General features: G+C 41.1%; 1 protein-coding gene across 2 annotated transcripts in view; it reads right to left on the bottom strand.

Annotated features, from left to right (window-relative positions):
• The window catches only part of LOC112248220 (disabled homolog 2-interacting protein-like), a 111650-nt gene that overhangs the window by 64457 nt on the left and 27479 nt on the right, over positions 1–19714 (bottom strand). For both annotated transcript variants that reach the window (XM_024417067.2, XM_024417066.2), the window contains exon 2: positions 15678–15781. In XM_024417067.2, the coding sequence (XP_024272835.1) occupies positions 15678–15781 (104 nt within the window). The remainder of the gene's footprint in view (positions 1–15677; positions 15782–19714) is intronic.

The following is a 19714-nucleotide window of genomic DNA, read 5'->3' as shown; positions in this document are numbered from 1 at the left end:
GCTGTCTGCTATCTTCCCGGTACAATTGAAACCATGATTCATCTGTGAAGAGCACACCTCTCCAGCATGGCAGTGGCCATTGAAGGTGAGCATTTGCCAACTGAAGTTAGGTCAAGACACTGGTGAGGACAATGAACATGCAGATGAGTTTCTCTGAGACGATTTCTGACAGTTTGTGCGGAAATTGTTTGTTCACCGCAGGTGACTAAGCCAGATGTGGAGGTCCTGGGATGGGGTGGTAACACGTGGTCTACGGTTGTGAGGCCGGTTGGACGTACTGCCAAATTCTTTAAAACAACATTGGAGGTGGCTTATGGTAGAGAAATTAACATTCAAATCTCTGGCAACAGCTCTGGTGGACATTCCTGCAGTCAGCATGGCAATTGCCCGCTCCCTCAAAACATGAGACATCTGTGGCATTGTGGTGTGTGACAAAACTGCCCATTTTAGAGTGGCTTTTTGTCCCAAGCACAAGGTGCACCTGTGTAATCAAATTTGATTTGTCATATACGCCGAATACAACAAGGTGTAGACCTTACCGTGAAATGCTTACTTACAAGCCCTTAACCAACAATGCAGTTCAAGAAATAGAGTTAAGAAAATATTTACTAAATAAAATTACAAAACAATAATGAGGCTATATACAGGGGGTACCGGTACAATGCGTGGGGGTACAGGTTAGTCAAGGTAATTTGTAAAATGACTACGCATAGATAATAAACAGTGAGTAGCATTAGTGTAAAAACAAAGGGGGTGTCAATGTAAATAGTCTGGGTGGCCATTTGATTAATTGTTCAGCAGTTTTATGGCTTGGGGGTAGAAGCTGTTAAGGAAACTTTTGGTCCTAGACTTCGCGCTCCAGTACCGCTTGCCGTGCGGTATCAGAAAGAAAAGTCTATGACTTGGGTGACTGGAGTCCCTGACGATTTTATGGGCTTTTCTCTGACACCGCCTATTATATAGGTCCTGGATGGCAGGAAGCTTGGCCCCAGTGATGAACTGGGCCGTACGCACTACACTTTCTAGCGCCTTATGGTCAGATGCCGAGCAGTTGCCATACCAGGCGGTGATGCAACTGGTCAGGATGCTCTCGATGATGCAGCTGTAGAACGTTTTGAGAATCTGGGGACCCATGCCAAATTTTTTCAGTCTCCTGAAGTGGAAAATATGTTGTCGTGCCCTCTTCACAACTGTCTTGGTGTGTTTGGACCATGATCATTTGTTGGTGATGTGGACACCAAGGAACTTGGAAGCTCTCGACCCGCTCCACTACAGCCCTGAGGATGTTAAATGGTGGCCTGTTCGGCCCTCGTTTTTCTATAATCCACAATCAGCTCCTTTGTCTTGCTCACAGTGAGGGAGAGGTTGTTGTGGCAGATGCGTTGTTGCCTACCCTTACTACCTGGGGGCGGCCCGTCAGGAAGACCAGGATCCAGTTGCAGAGGGAGGTGTTTAGTCCATGGGTCCTTAGCTTAGTGATGAGCTTTGTGGGTACTATGGTGTTGAACACTGAGCTGTAGTCAATGAACAGCATTCGCACATACAGTAGGTGTTCCTTTTGTCCAGGTTGGAAAGGGCAGTGTGGAGTGCAATTGAGACATCTGTGGATTTGTTGGGGTGGTATGCAAATTGGAGTGGGTCTAGGGTTTCCGGCATGATGGTGTTGATGTAAGCCATGACCAGCCTCTCAAAGCACTTCATGGCTACCGACCTGAGTGCTACAGGGCAGTAATCTTTTAGGCAGGTTACCTTCACTTTCATGGGCACAGGGACAATGGCTGTTTGAAACATGTTGGTATTACAGCCTCGGTCAGGGAGAGGTTGAAAATGTTAGTGAAGCCACTTGCCAGTTGGTCAGCGCTTGCTTTGAATACATGTCCTGGCAATCCGTCTGGCCCAGCGGCTTTGTGAATGTTGACCTGTTTAAAAGTCTTGCTCACACCGGCTACAGAGAGTGTGATCACACAGTCATCCGGAACTGCTGGTGCTCTCATGCATGCTTCAGTATTGCTTGCCTCGAAGCGAGAATAAATGGCATTTAACTCGTCTGGTAGGCTCGCGTCACTGGGCACCTCGCGGGTGGTTTCCCTTTGTAGTCCGTAATAGTTTTCAAGCCCTGACACGTCCAACGAGCGTCAGAGCCGGTGTAGTAATACTTGGACAATCTTAGTCCTGTATTGACGCTTTGCCTGTTTGATGGGTCGTCTGAAGGCATAGCGGGATTTCTTATAAGTGTCCGGATTCGTGTCTCGCTCCTTGAAAGCAGTAGCTCTAGCCTTTAGCTCTGTGCGGATGTTGCCTGTAATCCATGGCTTCTGGTTGGGATGTGCATGTACGGTCACTGTGGGGGCGTTGTCGTCGTTGATGCACTTATTGATGAAGCTGGTGACTGAGTTGGTATACTCCTCAATGGATGAATCCCGGAACATATTCCAGTCTTTGCTAGCAAAACAGTCCTGTAGCGTAGCATCCAAGTTATCTTACCACTTCCTTATTGAGCAAGTCACTGGTACTACTTACTTTAGTTTTTGCTTGGAACCAGGGATCAGGAGGAGAGAATTATGTTCAGATTTTCCAAATGGAGGTCAAGGGAGAGCTTTGTATGCATCTCTGTGTGTGGAGTAAAGGTGGTCTAGAGTCCCCCCCCTCTGGTTGCACATGTGACAAGCTGGTAGAAATGATGGGAAACAGATTTAAGTTTGCCTGCATTAAAGTCCCGGGCCACTAGGGGTGCCACTTCTGGATGAGCATTTTCTTGTTTGCTGATGGCCATATAAAGCTTGTTGAGTGCTGTATAAGATGTCTACGAATAATATAGATGAGAACTCTCTTGGTAGATAGTGTGATACAGCTTATCATGAGGTATTCTACCTCAGGTATGCAATACCTCAAAACTTCTTTAATATTAGATATCGCGCACCAGCAGTTATAATAGACACACACCCCCTCTTCTTGTCCTACCAGACGTAGCTGCTCTGTCCTGCCGAAGCACGGAGAAACAAGCCAGCTCTATTTGATCCGTGTCGTCGTTTAGCCACGTCTCGGTGAAACATAAGATATTCCAGTTTTTAATGTCCCGCTGGTAGGATAGTCTTAAATCGTAGATTGCCAGTTTCTTTTCCAATGATTGCGCAGAGGGTAGTGGTGGTTTACCTACTCATCTGCGAATTCATACAAGGCAGCCCGCCCTCCTCCCCTTTATCCTCCATCTTTTCTTCACGTGGATGCCAGAGATTTGGGCCTTGTCTCAACAAAGCAGTATATCCTTCACTTCGGACTCATTAAAGAAAAAATCTTTGTCCAGTTCGAAGTGAGTAATCGTGTTCTGATGTCCAGAAGCTCTTTTCAGGGATCATGCTGTTAAACAGCTTCTGGATATGACACGTGTCAGGTGGATGGATGAATTATATTGGCAAAGGGGAAATTATCTGGAAGATATGTTACTATTTCTAAGACAGCTAAATTCTGGTGTCCCAACACTGACAGTGCACTACAACGGCTCTATCAAGCCAAGCTGGAAACCTTGTCATACATACTTGGACAAATGTGACTCGTTTCAGGAAACTAGGCGTATGTCGCATTTCACAGGAGAGGCATTTGAACGTAAGCACAAGTTTTTTATCGAACATGTGAACTTTCATGTGCCGTAATAACAAGTGTATTCCATCTGTAAATACTAATAAAATTGTTAAATTACGAACCTAGTTGATTTAACTACAAAAAAAGACAAGAACCTTCCTACTAGCAATGATTGGCTGAGATAATGAATGGGCTGGACATGCCAGGAGATGAGTTTGGATTGGTCTGCAATGTAGCGTGCGCGTTTTTTTAAATATATAACGTTAGCCATCAAGAACTACAAAAGTTTTCCTACCTTTCTCAACCACATTGATGCCTTGAAATAAGCAGATAGATCAGTTGGAAAAAATTATTTGCTACTTTCTGCACACGCCACGGTCAGTGTGAACTGGAGTGTCAAACAATATGTACTGTGGTTTGTCCTTTAAAAAGTTTCAGCATACTGTGGCACAGAATGCATGGTGCCGCAGAATTCTATGGTTCATATTTTAAGTGCCAACCACTGGTACCACTAATGCTTGTTAGTGCTAGTTTTACCACCAGAGGGCATCTTTGAGAAGCGTTTGATAGCCTTCAATAGTGGCTGTACTAGAGAATTTAAAACCTTTTTTGTAAGAACACATATATATATATATATAGATTATTATAGTATAAGAAAAATGAAAAACCCCCTGGGTTTCTGTGAGGATGGAACAGAAAATATGGCGCTGTACTACGTGACGGTTGGGAGTAGGCTACAGTACTCGCTATTTAGCTAAAGAATCCATGTGTCGTGCGGGCAAGCGGAAGACCGGGGTTACATTTCTCAACGGGGAGGAAGGAGTAGGCTGTCCTTGTAAATAAGAATTTGTTCCTAACTGACTTGCCTTGTTAAATAAAAGTTACACTACATTTCTACACCCTCATTTTCTAATTCTAGTCTAACAAATACAGAAACAGAGATTCAGTGAAAATAAAAATCGCATTGATTTATTAAGACCAATCCCCATGCCTGTCTCAGAGCAGTGTGAAACGGATATCATTATTGACGGGTATCAAATGCTTCTCAAAGACACCCTCTGGTGGTCAAACTAGCAAACATTAATGGTACGCTGCAACTTTCAAAGGAGGAACCACTGTAGATGTGGCTGGGTGTTCCTTCACGACCCATCAATTTTAGACAAGTGTGTCAGGTAAGTGTCATTAATAATTATAAAACATTTTTACAATCTGGACCCTTTGTTTTTGTTATTGCTACTGTGCATTTAACAATTTCACTGTACTGTTTACATCTTCTGTATCCTGTGCATGTGACAAATCAACTTTTCATTTTATTTTAAATAACGCGTGTTTACCAGAGACGGGGCAATGTGAAGAACAAAATGACCTGCACCAAAGTCAGATTGGGATATACAGTACCAGTCAAAAGTTTGGACACACCTACTCATTCAAGGGTTTTTCTTAAATTTGTACTTCTACATCAAAACTATGACATAACAGTAACCAAAAAAGTGTTAAACAAATCTAAATATCTATTTTAAATTCTTCAAAGTAGCCACCCTTTGCCTTGATGACAGCTTTGCACACTCTTGGCACTCTCTCAATCAGCTTCACCTAGAATGCTTTTCCAACACAGTTCCCACATATGCTGAGCACTTGTTGGCTGCTTTTCCTTCGCTCTGCGATCCAACTCATCCCAAACCATCTCAATTGGGTTGAGGTCTGGTGATTGTGGAGGCCAGGTCATCTGATGCAGCACTCCATCACTCCCCTCTTGGTCAAATAGCCCTTATACAGCCTGGAGGTGTGTTGAGTCATTGTCCTGTTGAAAAGCAAATGAGATTGAGACTAAGTGCAAACCAGATGGGATGGCGTATCACTGCAGAATGCTGTGGTAGCCATGCTGGTTAAGTGTGCCTTGAATTCTAAATAAATCACTGACAGTGTCACCAGCAAAGCACCCCCACACCATCACACCTCCTCCTCCATGCTTCACGGTGGGAACAACACATGTGGAGATCATCCGTTCACCTACTCTGCGTCTCACAAAGACAGGGTGGTTGGAACCAAACATCTCCAATTTGGACTCTTCAGACCAATGACAGATTTCCACCCTTCTAATGTCTGTTGCTCGTGTTTCTTGGCCCAAGCAAGTCTCTTCTTATTATTGGTGTCCTTTGGTTGTGGTTTCTTTGCAACAATTTGACCTATTTCACACAGTCTTCTCTGAACAGGTGATGTTGAGATGTGTCTGTTACTTGAACACTGTGAATAATTTATTTAGGGTGCAATTTCTGAGGCTGGTAACGCTAATGAACTTATCCTCTGCAGCAAAGGTAACTCTGGGTCTTCTTTCCCTGGGCAGACCTCATGAGAGCCAGTTTCATCATAACGCTTGATGGTTTTTCCGACTGCACTTGAAGAAACTTTCAAAGTTCTTGACATTTTCCAGGTTGACTGACCTTCATGTCTTAAAGTAATGATGGACTGTCGTTCCCCTTTGCTTATTTAAGCTGTTCTTTTCATAATATGGACTTGGTATTTTACCAAATAGGGCTGTCTTCTGTATACCACCCCTAACTGATTGGCTCAAACGCATTAAGGACAGATATTACACAAATTACATTTTAACAAGGCACACCTGTTAATTGAAATGCATTCCATGTGACTACCTCATGAAGCTGGTTGAGAGAATGCCAAGTGTGTACAAAGCTGTCATCAAGGCAAATGGTGGCTACTTTGAAGAATCTCAAATACAAAATATATTTGATTTGTTTAACAATTTTTGTTTCCTACATAATTCCATGTGTTCTTTAATAGTTTGATGTCTTCACTATTGGTCGATTGAGAAGGAATGAGAAGGAAAATTATCTACAGCAGTGGTGATTTTAGCATGTCAATCTAGGTGGGGCAAAGAACCATTTTTTTTTTTAAATACATGCCTAGTGAAGCCACTACACAACTCTAAATAATACATTATATGCACTATAACAGTGATAAACAGGGCCCACAAACTTTTAGGGTTTACATAAAGCCATGGTTTCTACTCTTTGTGGATTTATGTAACTGGATAAGAACCGCCTTCTCCTTCAATAATAGTGAAAATCGACATGAGTTTTGACATTTGAACTACCGATTAATCGGAATGGCCGACTAATTATGGCCGATTTCAAGTTTCATAACAATCGGAAATCGGTATTTTTGGGCGCCGATTTTGCCGATTTTTTTGTTGTGTTTTTTGTGTGTAAATTACATCTTTATTTAATATTTATTTAATTAACTAGGCAAGTTAGTTAAGAACACATTCTTATTTTCAATGATGGCCTAGGAACGAGGCAGAACGACAGGTTTTTACCTTGACAGCTCGGGAGATCCTCTCTTGTAACCTTACAGTTAAAATTTGTTGAGGATAGGGGGCAGTATTTTCACTTTGGATGAATTGCGTGCCCATAGTGAACTGCATCCTACTCTGTCCTAGATTGCTAATATATGCATATTATTATTACTATTGGATAGAAAACACTATGAAGTTTCTAAAACTGTTTGAATTATGTCTGTGAGTATAACAGAACTCATAGGGCAGGCAATCTTCCAAAATAGAAGTGAAATTCTGAATGTGGGTCAAATTTGACATTATCGCCCCTTCCTTTCCAAACAAGATATGTATCTGGTAGCACTTCCTACGCCTTCCACTAGATGTTCTCATTCAGTAGAACGTGGAATGGAGCTTCTGGTGTGAACTTTGACCGAATGGGAGGGGAAATAGTCACGGTCTTGGCAGAATGCAATTTCCCTGTGGCGCATTTCTCTGTGGGTGCCACCGTCGTTCCATTTGGCTGCAGATGAAAACGTATGATCCGGTTGGAACGTTATTGGATATGAAAATAACATCCTGAAGATTGATTCTCTACTTAGTTTGACCAGTTTATTCGACCTGGAATATATCTTTTTGAAGTTTTCGTGCGAGTTGTCCTGAACCAGCGTCGTCTTTTGGCCACGTGAGCTGAAAGTGCTAGCAAATGCAGCTAATTGGACACCAGTATTTTATTTTATTTTTTATTTCACCGTTATTTAACCAGGTAGGCTAGTTGAGAACAAGTTCTCATTTACAACTGCGACCTGGCCAAGATAAAGCATAGCAGTGTGAACAGACAACACAGAGTTACACATGGAGTAAACAATTAACAAGTCAATAACACAGTAGAAAAAAAGAGAAAAAAAAAGAGTCTATATACATTGTGTGCAAAAGGCATGAGGAGGTAGGCAAATAATTACAATTTTGCAGATTAACACTGGAGTGATAAATGATCAGATGGTCATGTACAGGTAGAGATACTGGTGTGCAAAAGAGCAGAAAAGTAAATAAATATAAACAGTATGGGGTAGGTAAATTGGGTGGGCTATTTACCGATAGACTATGTACAGCTGCAGCGATCGGTTAGCTGCTCAGATAGCAGATGTTTGAAGTTGGTGAGGGAGATAAAAGTCTCCAACTTCAGTGATTTTTGCAATTCGTTCCAGTCACAGGCAGCAGAGAACTATTGAACTACTATACTATTGAAATACTTTTACGTCTGAGCGCTGTCTCAGATTATTGCATGGTAGGCTTTTTTCGTAACGTTTTTAAAAAGCTGACACAGCGGTTGCATTAAGAACCAGTGTATCTTTAATTATATGTACAACATGTATCTTTAGTCAAAGTTTATGATGAATATTTCTGTTATCTGGCATAGCTTTCTATAATTCCTCCGGATATTTTGGAGGCATTTCTGAACATGGCGTCAATGTAAACCGAGATTTGTGGATATAAATATGCATATTATCGAACAAAACATACATGTATTGTGTAACATGTCATATGAGTGTCATCTGATGAAGATTTTCAAAAGGTTAGTGAATCATTTTATCTCTAATCCTGCTTTTGTGACTATATTTGGCTGGAAAAAATGGTTGTGTTTTTCCTTTGATTTGGTGGTGGTCTAACATAAATATATGTTGTGTTTTCGCTGTAAAACATTTTAAAAATCAGACATGATGGGTAGATGAACAAGATGTTTATCTTTCATTTGCTATATTGGACTTGTTAATGTGTGAAAGTTAAATATTTCTAAAGAATATTTTTGAATTCCCTGCGCCACTTTTTCAGCTGAATGGGGGGGTGGAGTTCCCCTCGGGGATCGCCTTGCCATAACAGGTTTTAACTAGTCCAATGCTCTAACCACCTGCCTCACGAGGAGCCTGCCTGTTACGCGAATGCAGTAAGCCAAGGTAAGTTGCTAGCTAGCATTAAACTTATCTTATAAAAAACAATCAATCAACGACTGTCGTTGCTCCAATGTGTACTTAACCATAAACATCAATGCCTTTCTTAAAATCAATACAGAAGTATATATTTTTAAACCTGCATATTTAGCTAAAATAAATCCAGGTTAGCAGGCAATATTAACCAGGTGAAATTGTGTCACTTCTCTTGCATTCATTGCACACAGAGTCAGGGTATATGCAACAGTTTGGGCCGCCTGGCTCTTTGCGAACTAATTTGCCAGAATTTTACGTAATTATGACATAACATTGAAGGTTGTGCAATGTAACAGGAATATTTAGACTCATGGATGCCATCCGTTAGATAAAATATGGAACGGAATAAACGTTTTGTTTTCGAGGTGATAGTTTCCGGATTTGACCTAAGACTCGTATTTCTGTGTGTTTATTATTGTTAAGTCTATGATTTGATAGAGCAGTCTGACCGAGGGGTGGTAGGCAGCAGCAGGCTCTTAATAGTCAAAGGTATATGGTTTAGAGAGAAATAGTCGACGAGTTATAATTCCTGTAATAACTTGCGGCTGAACTTGAAAGGGGTTCCTTTGTTATTTTACCGTTCATGTCTTCCATAGAGAATGTCTTGATCTACTTCAAATAAGGTATGTGTTTCGTGCAGACTTAAACTGCCTCTGTTCATGTCTTCCATACAGAATGTCTTGATCTACTTCAAATAAGGTCTGGGTTTCGTGCAGGCTTAAACCGCCTCTGCGTTTTGATACCTGTGTAAATCTCACTAGGAAAAGGTAACATTTGTCAAAATATTTTCAGAAATCCACTCTACAAAAAAAATGATCTTCGTTTATATTTAGCCAATATTGATCAGTTACCTTGTCCTATGGATATCTACACAGTTATAAAATTGGTAAGGTGGTGTAAGCCTACACAAAACACAGACCTTATTTTAAGTGAATCTAAAAATATCCTATGGAATAAATGAATGAAGGAACCACTTTTCAGATTTTGCTAGGTGTCATGGGAATTATGACTCGCACTTTGGTCGTCAATTCTTACCATGTCCATTATTAAAAGGATTTCCTGCATATAGAAATTACAGTTTTTGTTTTCAACATTCATCACAGGTAACTTAAACTCTATTTTTATTCAAACAGTTGAGAGTATTTGTCTCCTAAGCAGACTCTTCAGTATCATTGTCACTTCAGAGCTGTGTGTGTGTTTTACAGATGGCAGAGAAAAGCAGAGCACCAGTGTGGGACTATTACATGGAATTGGCACCAGGGAAAGCAAGGTGTCTTATTTGTGATAAAGACGTAAGCATGGGGTCAGCAACAGCTAAATAAAAAAATACCACCAACCTGTGGAATCACCTTAAGAACACCCATCCAAAAGCCAATAATATGTATTATATTAAGTTAAAATAAAAGTGTTAATTGTTCATTCAGTATTGTTGCTATTGTCATTATTACAAAAATGTGTGTGTGTGTATATATATATATATATATACACATACAGTGGGGAGAACAAGTATTTGATAACCTGCAAAATCGGCAGTGTTTCCCACTTACAAAGCATGTAGAGGTCTGTAATTTTTATCATAGGTACACTACAACTGTGAGAGACGGAATCGAAAACAAAAATCCAGAAAATCACATGGTATGATTTTTAAGTAATCCTACTTACAAAGCATGTAGAGGTCTGTAATTTTGATCAAAATTACAGACCTCTACATGCTTTGTAAGTAGGAAAACCTGCAAAATCGGCAGTGTATCAAATACTTGTTCTCCCCACTGTATACATTTGTTTTATTGTATTTTAAAATCGGCCGATTAATTGGTATCGGCTTTTTTTGTCCTCCAATAATCGGTATCAGTGTTGAAAAATCATAATCGGCCGACCTCTAATTTGAACCATACACAAACATTATTACATTTATGTTCAGTAAATTCACAATGTTTATGCTTATATATTTAACATTTAGCTCTTAAGTATAAGCAAGTGCAAGCAAATGAGCTGCGATGAGGTAGGCCTATTCGTTCAGCACTTTCAAATTGGACAACGACAGAAATTAATTTTGATATTAATTCAGATAAATTCAGCAAGATGTTGAGGCCTTAACTTTACTCTTCTTTAAGTCACCACAGAGAGAGAAAGAGAGAGCGAGAGACCCAGAGTCAGTGGTTAGCCTACCATTTGAAGTATTTTATTAGGCCTGTGTGGTCTAAAAAGGAAGGACAATACAATCACGAAGATCCACTTCTATAGACAATATACAGACCCACTGACAGCCACATTGAGCAAACAAAACAACTCTCGCAATATGACCTGTAATTACATAGGTCTATTTACTGAACTTTTTGTTGAACAAAAATATTTGAATGGGAAGAGACTGTCAAAGGCAAACATAGTTACGAGGAGGGGATATTTTAATATAATGTTGTTTGGTCTGTAACTTAACACCCTCCTTGTCGAGAAAAGCACCAGAGGTAATTATAAACACACAAAGTAAGAAAAACAATGAAATGCATAATTCTAACATTGCCTAAAATGATTAATAAGATAGATCTATATAAGCAATATTACAATGCAGATATACAAACTATGGCATATATGACGATAAGTGGTTAAGAGGAAATCCGTAATTTCGATAAAGACATGAGCAAGCTGAGGTGGATGTAGCCTATATGCCGCCTATTTGTTTAGCACAGCGACATAATTCAGAACATGGGCCGTTCTTACAGTATTCTCCCTGTACACCAAATCCGAACAGTAGGCTAAATTAACGTGGGCACATAAGCAGACAATGAAAGCTCTTACAATGGGGGCTGGAAGCCGGCAATGAAAGCTGTTATAATATTCACTGATTACATTTCTCTAAAACTGGCTATAGGCTAGATGTGCACAACCAAGTCTGAACAGTAGGCTATATGCCTATTCGTTCAGTACTTTTGAAATGGACAGCGCCATAATTCAGAATATGGGCCGTTCTTACAGAACTCTCCCTGTACACCAAGTCCGAACAGTAGGGGCAAATAAGCAGACAATGAAAGCTCTTACAATGGGGGAATGTAGGCAGGCAATGAAAGATGTTACAATGGGGGAATGTAGGCAGGCAATGAAAGATGTTACAATGGGGGAACGTAAGCAGACAAATGAAAGCTGTTACAATATTCTAAGATGAGATTTCCCTAAAACAGGCTATAGGCTACATGTGCACCAGCATGTCAGAACAGTAACCTAAGTTCTAAGGGGGAAAGTATTACTTTCTTAGCTACAGTATACATATCTCCCTGGCATATGTCATCACTTATGCAGCAGCATACTCGACATATTTATGGACTCACCATTGTTGTGCTGTGCTCACTTGAACATAAAGTTGGCATGGTGGTCCTTCTTGTTGGCAAACTTCTCAATTACTTTGTCATCAAAGTCTGGCATTCTCTGTATGAAGTCATACTGGATTGACAGCATGGCCAATGCGTTTAACATTTTCTGGCCCATGGAGTTGCGTATGACATTTTTTATCATTTAAGGGTGGAAAAGTTTCTCTCCGACTTGGCAGTTGTCATCGGAGTGGTGATGATGATTTTGAGAAGAGAGACCGTGTCAGACAAGGCCTCCTACAGGTTGTTCTCGTAGAGTGATTTCAATAAAGAAAGTGCTGTCTTTCCAGTGTGCAGCTCAGGATGCTGGTAGACAGTAAACAGCTCCCTTTTCAACTTCTCCTGGTTGCCCACAGGTCATAGCTTGGTAGCACACTGGAGTTCTGAAAAAGGAATCCTTCAGTAGTGTTTGGACACCAAGTACATTACCACTCATCACCGCTGCCCTGTCGTAGGTTTGTGCAGCCAACTTCTTGACATTCAGTGCCGGTAGGACTTGTTTGATGCGTTGGAGAGGCCAACACCAGTAGTCCTTCACCTCTACAAAAACTTCTCACACACACTGTTGTCTGGTAACAAGTAACGCAGCATTTTGAAGAACAACCAATTTAAGGTTACATCAAGCATGATCTAAAACAAAGTTTTGGATTGTATGTATGAAGTGTACAGAGAAGCTATAGCTAAGGTGTTGGAGATTCTTTTTGCATCTGTACAGGCTGACGAGACCACTGACATCTCCTGTAAATCACAGATAGTAATAGTGCTCTTTTGTACCCTGTAATCTCCATCACGCATGGCCTCAAAAATACAATTGAAAACGCCTGTGTTCAAGGAGTCGGCTGACTCGTCATGGCCCTGCAGTGCTGTCTCACAGTTGCCAGACAATTTAATGCATGCTATAATTTTGGCAAGGACATACCTATTCTCCTCTGTTGGTTGTGAATGTCGATGGCTCGTCTATATATCTAGCTAAGCCACAACGTTTGATCTCCCCAGGAATCCCAGTTTAACGGCGTTGAGAATTATGCATCACATGCAGACATGTTTTGAGACCCTTTCAGACAGACTTTTTAAATCCTTAAACCCAGACTTGGACCACACCCCTCTCCACTGAATAGCAGGCAGGGAAAGCAAAAATAGTGATTGTTGTGAGATGCTTGCAGTTATATATATATATATATATATATATATATATATTTACATTGTCAGCAAACTGATATGTGACTCATATTAATGCCAAAATAACATGCAAAGAAGGTGGGCCTCTGCCTGATCTATAGTCGTTAATATCGAGGCATATTTCACTTTCTCTGTTCATAGGAGTAACAATATAAATGTGTGCATGAGGCAGAAATAATGCAGTGCGACTCGAGTTTCACCATCAGCTGGAAGACGATCTCCCTTTTTGGTCAGTGTCAGTAGAGGAAAGAGAGAGTGGAGGGATGCTGAGAGGTGGACCCTCAGTCTGCTGCTCTCTCCCTCCACTGAGACTGACCATCAGATGCAGGCACCATCAGCCCAATAAAATACAAATAAAAACCAAAATGATTTAAAATGTATGCCCACTCATCTGCATTTCAGAAGTAATGCAACAATGGTTCTATTGCCGGTGTGATCATATATTTTGAAATATTTTTTGTTGTTGTAAATGGCCCAAACAACAATGCAAGGCTTACTTTAAGTAATATTTTTTTTATCTTCTTAAGTAATGTATTTTTTAAACAACTGAGCAGTAAATCTCAGCTTGCATTTTGACTCAAAGAAGGTTGGTGACCCCTATTCTAGAGTTTTCCCTGTTAACACTATCAATGTTTCCCTTTACTGTGGCAATTGTGATCGAATCAATACAATATTAGTCATTTTCAATGTAAGATACCGAAACGAAACAAAAACTATGCAAGAGATTTTGTTGTATTGCATCTATTGTCAATTGCTTTGACACGCCCGTACTCTACACAGAGCAGCGTGGCATAAACCATTGGAATGATCTAAATGAAAAAAGGATAAATAAACGGCAACATTTGGATAGATCACTTTGAAAGTCTATGGAATAATACCATCAGAAGACATTACTTTAAACCCCAAATACAAAACCTGGAAAGGCAGCATCAGGAATTAAATGCTTAAAACACATTACTCCCGAGTTGCAGGAAACCTTATTAAAATTATTCAACCTGGTTTTGAAGTGTGGCTGCTCCCCTGATATTTGGAACCAGGGACTCATAACCCCCATACATAAAAATGTGACAAATTAGACCCTAATAACTATAGGGGAATATGTGTCACAAGTAACATAGGGAAACTGTTCTGCTGTATTCTGAATACAGACCTTGCTCACAGCAACAAACAAAAAAAATGTCTTTCTACCCAAACTCAGAACAGACCACATACAAACATTACACACTAATAAACCAACAAGTACATCAGAAATGCAGAGGAAAAATATTTGCACATTTGTTGATTTTAAGAATGCTTTTGATTCCATATGGAATATATTACAAAACCCTCCAAAGTGGCATTGGGGGTAAAGTATACATCATAAAATGTATTTACCCAATAGAAAATTGACACAGAATTCTGCAGAATTATCCTAAATATCCAAAAGAGAGTTCCAAATAATCCATGCAGAGTGGAACTTGGATGATTCTCTTTTATTGTAAATATAAAGAAAAGGACACTAACATTTGGAAATTAACAGCCTTACAAATCAAAGCACTGGAAACCCAAGAGCTGAACCCTGAAAAGAGTCCCCTATGTCAGCTGTTAAAAAAAACCTATAACCCTATAATTTAAACACACAAGGAAATCAATCAAATTGTTACATAAATGAAAACCTATTTGACAAATTGGGAAAATGAAACTAAAACACTGAATAAACTAAATTTGGCCCTCAAAAGAACATACAAATTGACAGAATATCTCTACTCTCAGAGATACAAAACAGAGATGGATCCTGACCAAATACAGGCTCAGTGACCACAAATTGGCTATAGAAAAAGGGACAGACAAAAACACATGGCTACTCAAAGAGGAGTGTCTATGTGGTCACTGCACGACAGGGGAGGTAGAGACACTTTTTGATCTACTGTGTGAAATATTCCTAAATAAGAGAAGATTTTTTTCTAGAAAATATCTCAATCAATTCCCAAATTCTGTGCATTTACTAATGACATAATGCGGGAATTATTCTGGGTGAGGGAGAACCACAAATATTACTGCCAGATATGTATATGGTTGCCATAGTCTGAGGGACATCCCATGACCATTAATTCCCTGAAGAGTTACAATGTATATACAGTAATTTACAAGTAATACAGTGTAACTATCATCCATGTGCAATTGTATTTCATTGCAATAAAACAATTTGAATTTGAGAGGGGGAATGGGAAGAGAGCTCGAGATGGGAGGGGGGGACTAGAGAGAGGGAGCAGTAGAGTAGGTGTACTGTTGAATGCTCACCGTGACTTTGAATGGGGTAGAGGTGGCCGGCTCCATGGAGGGGCTTTTGTCCAGAGCGCTGCCCGGCATGCTGCGCCTGCGACCCACCCTCTCAGGAGGGAGCTCTGGGGAGGGGGAGAGGAATTTGCATGTAAGTCATTGCGGCACAATTCAATCAAATTCCAAAAGGTAGACGTTTGCGGTTCTATTATAATCCCGAACAATGTACATACGATCTTCAGAAAGGAGGAACAATCTTAAAATGAAAAAGGTAGACAACCCCTTGGCTCTGGCTTCACCTAAATGATGAGTTTGAGATGCGCTACACATTGCATTCTACATAAACAAACAGGTAATGAGAGAAAGGTAGAAGCAGAGTTCGCATGGAAAACCGCCATCCCTGACAGACTACGAAATCCATGCTTGTTCTCTCTGTGTCGGTATCTGTTCTAAGCTGATACACCGAGAGATACGCTTCACTCTTATTTCTGCCTCTGTGGGAAAGATAAGGCTCCAACAAGAAGGCGCACCTCTGAGCTCCCTCATTTATCGCCTCAAACTTTCTCACGGAGGAAGGAGAAAACAGACAATCACTGCATTCAATTACATGAGAATATTCTGATAGTGTGTAATACTTAACTTCTGGCTTTTAGAACAATTTCGGCTAATAATGGGTTTTGCTAAGCTAGCTACCATAGCTCATAAACCACAGAAAGGCCAATAGATAATATGAAAGCACATCAACACGACAAGATCACTTCAAACAAGCAGGAAGAGAACACTGTCAAAATGAGAAAGTGATGCGTAGAGATCTGGAGACAGTTTACACTGCATTTGGCTGTCTCCAGGAATATCCTCTGGTTGCATCCTCCGCTGGCTAGCTTTCAGAAGGCATCGCCATAAGTCTGCCTTGACTAGCTGACATTTCTTCAAGCCTAAAATGTTGGTTCAAATAAATAAAATCACATTATTTCGAATTCTTTAAATTCTGAATGAATTGAAGGTACCTGAAATACACGTGTTAAGTATTGTTACTCAAGACTAGGCTAATTTCAACCATTTCTGTCAGTTCTATTCTTTAAATACAAATACTTGTACATGTAAACAGGGACTTCCCTCATTAACATTTGCGGACTAAGTTATGTTTTACCTTATTCTGGAGCGCGTGCTACGGGGTGGGTGCTGCTATAGTGACTAGTGAGCTGAGATAAGGCGGAGCTTTACCTAGCAAAGACTTACAGATGACCTGGAGCCAGTGGGTTTGGCGACCTGTATGCTCTCGTTGGCTGGAGAGCATACAGGTCGCAGTGGTGGGTAGTGTATGGGGCTTTGGTGACAAAACGGATGGCACGGTGATAGACTGTATCCAATTTGCTGAGTAGAGTGTTGGAGGCTATTTTGTAAATGACATCGTCAAAGTCAAGAATCAGTAGGATAGCCAGTTTTACGAGGGTATATTTGGCTGCATGAGGGAAGGATGCTTTGTTGCCAAATAGGAAGCATATTCTAGATTTAATTTTGGACTGGAGATGCTTAATGTGAGTCTGGAAGGAGAGTTTACAGTCTAACCAGACACCTAGGTATTTGTAGTTGTCCACATATTCTAAGTTAGAACCGTCCAGCGTAGTGACGGGCGGGCGGGCAGGTGCGGGCAGCGATTGGTTAAAGAGCATGCATTTAGTTTTACTTGCATTTAAGAGCAGTTGGAGGCCACGGAAGGAGTGTTGTATGGCATTGAAGCTTGTCTGGAGGTTTGTTAACACAGTGTCCAAAGAAGGGCCAGAGGTATACAGAATGGTGTTGTCTACGTAGAAGTGGATCAGATAATCACCAGCAGCAAGAGCGACATCATTAATGTATACAGACAAAAGGGTCGGCCCGAGAACTGAAACCTGTGGCACACCCATAGAGACTGCCAGAGGTCCGGACAACAGGCCCTCCGATTTGACACCCTGTGAGATGTCTTCCACCAAGGCACCTTCAAGTTCCTGGACATTTCTGGGGGGGAATGGCCCTAGCCCTCACTCTCCGATCCAACAGGTCCCAGATTGAGATCCGGGCTCTTCACTGGCCATGGCAGATCACTGACATTCCTGTCTTGCAGGAATTCACGCACAGAACAAGCAGTATGGCTGGTGCCATTGTCATGCTGGAGAGTTATGTCAGGATGAGCCTGCAGGAAGGGCACCACATGAGGGAGGATAATGTCTTCCCTGTAATGCATAGCATTGAGATTGCCTGCAATGACAGCAAACTCAGTCCTATGATGCTGTGACACACCGCCCCAGACCATGACGGACCCTCCGCCTGCAAATCCATCCCGCTCCATAGTACAGGCCTCGGTGTAATGCTCATTCCTTCGACGAGAAACGCAAATTTGACCATCACCCCTGGTGAGACAAAACCCTCAGTCCAGCCTCTCTCAGCCTATTGCTGACAGTCTGAGCACTGATGGAGGGATTGTGCATTCCTGGTGTAACTCGGTCAGTTGTTGTTGCATTCCTGTACCTGTCCCGCAGGTGTGATGTTCAGATGTACCGATCCTGTGCAGGTGTTGTTACACGTGGTCTGCCACTGCGAGGAAGATCGGCTGTCCATCCTGTCTCCCTGTAGCGCTGTCTGAGACGTCTCACAGTACGGACATCGCAATTTATTGCCCTGGCCACATCTGCAGTCCTCATGCCTCCTTGCAGCATGCCTACAGGCACATTCATGCAGATGCGCAGGTACCCTGGGCATCTTTCTTTTGGTGTTTTTCAGTCAGTAGAAAGGCCTCTTTAGCGTGCTAAGTTTTCATAACTGTGACCTTAATTGCCTACCGTCTGTAAGCTGTTAGGGTCTTAACGACCGTTCCACAGGTGCGTGTTCATTAATTGTTTATGGTTCATTGAACAAGCATGGGAAACAGTGTTTAAACCCTTTACAATGAAGATCTGTGAAATTATCTGAATTTTACTAATTATATTTGAAAGACAGGGTCCTGAAAAAGAGATGTTTCTTTTTTTTCTGAGTTTATATGCCTACATAAATTACTGTACAGCCTCTGTAAAATAAAATGTTCTACTGACAGAGCAGAGGGTGTTTATCGGTCTTTTAGTGCAGTCAGTCCATGGTGTATAGGCCAGTGGGAATGCATCCCCTAAGGCAGTGTGAAGAGCCAACCTGGATCAAAGAGAAGTCTTCACTGGAGTGCTGTTATATTACAAACAGTTAACTGCCTACCGCCGCACACCATTGCATCAATCTTTTGTCTGATTTCTTGTTTGATACAGTATCTTAAAGTGTTTAGACTTAGTATAGATACATTTTTATAACCATGTAGTAAAAAGAATGAACCTCAGTATTTTAGTTTTAGCATGCTAGCAGATGCACAATGACTGGAAGTCTATGGGTAATGCTAGTTAGCAATTGCGCTAGTGCTAGTTAGCAACTTCCTTATAACTGTACACAGAGACATAAATATGGTATCAACGAGTTCATCCGACTCTGGGGAAGTAGATTGCCAAAATCCCGAAGTATCCCTTTAACACTAACAATCAAAAATGTGCTCCGTCTTCAGACATTTTGGGCATTGGATAAACCAAACAATGCAGTTATGTCCCAAAGGTCTCCGTTTCAGTGCGAGTGTCACACAACGGCACTGTGATGGTCAAAAGGTCATCTTTCTCTCCAAAGAGGGGTCCCCCTTTCCCCATAGCCTAATCTATACCTGTGTGTAAATTCCTACATGACAAATGAGCCTTTAGTTCAGTCCAGAGCGCAAGCCGAAAGGCACAGATCATCAGACAAACATTACCAGGGCTGTTTACTGTAGGGGTGACCCCAATTAGTCGACTGGTCGATTGTTTTATTTGATAGGCTGTTGGTCAAACAATAATCTTTTGTCGAGCAGTAGGAAATATATATGGGGCCGAGACTAATCCATTGCGCAAGCCGCTGGATGGCAGTCCAAGAAGAAGGGGATGTGGTTAAGATGCACATCTCTCTCCAGAATGCCCTCTCTCCCATCAATTTGTTTCATAACTTCATTGTGTGAATTGTTTGTGTTTGATTGTTAG

This window comes from Oncorhynchus tshawytscha, linkage group LG04 (assembly GCF_018296145.1).
Source record: "Oncorhynchus tshawytscha isolate Ot180627B linkage group LG04, Otsh_v2.0, whole genome shotgun sequence".
NCBI lineage: Eukaryota > Metazoa > Chordata > Actinopteri > Salmoniformes > Salmonidae > Oncorhynchus > Oncorhynchus tshawytscha.
Note: the sequence above shows the minus strand (reverse complement) of the source record. Positions and strands in the feature narration are given on the sequence as shown.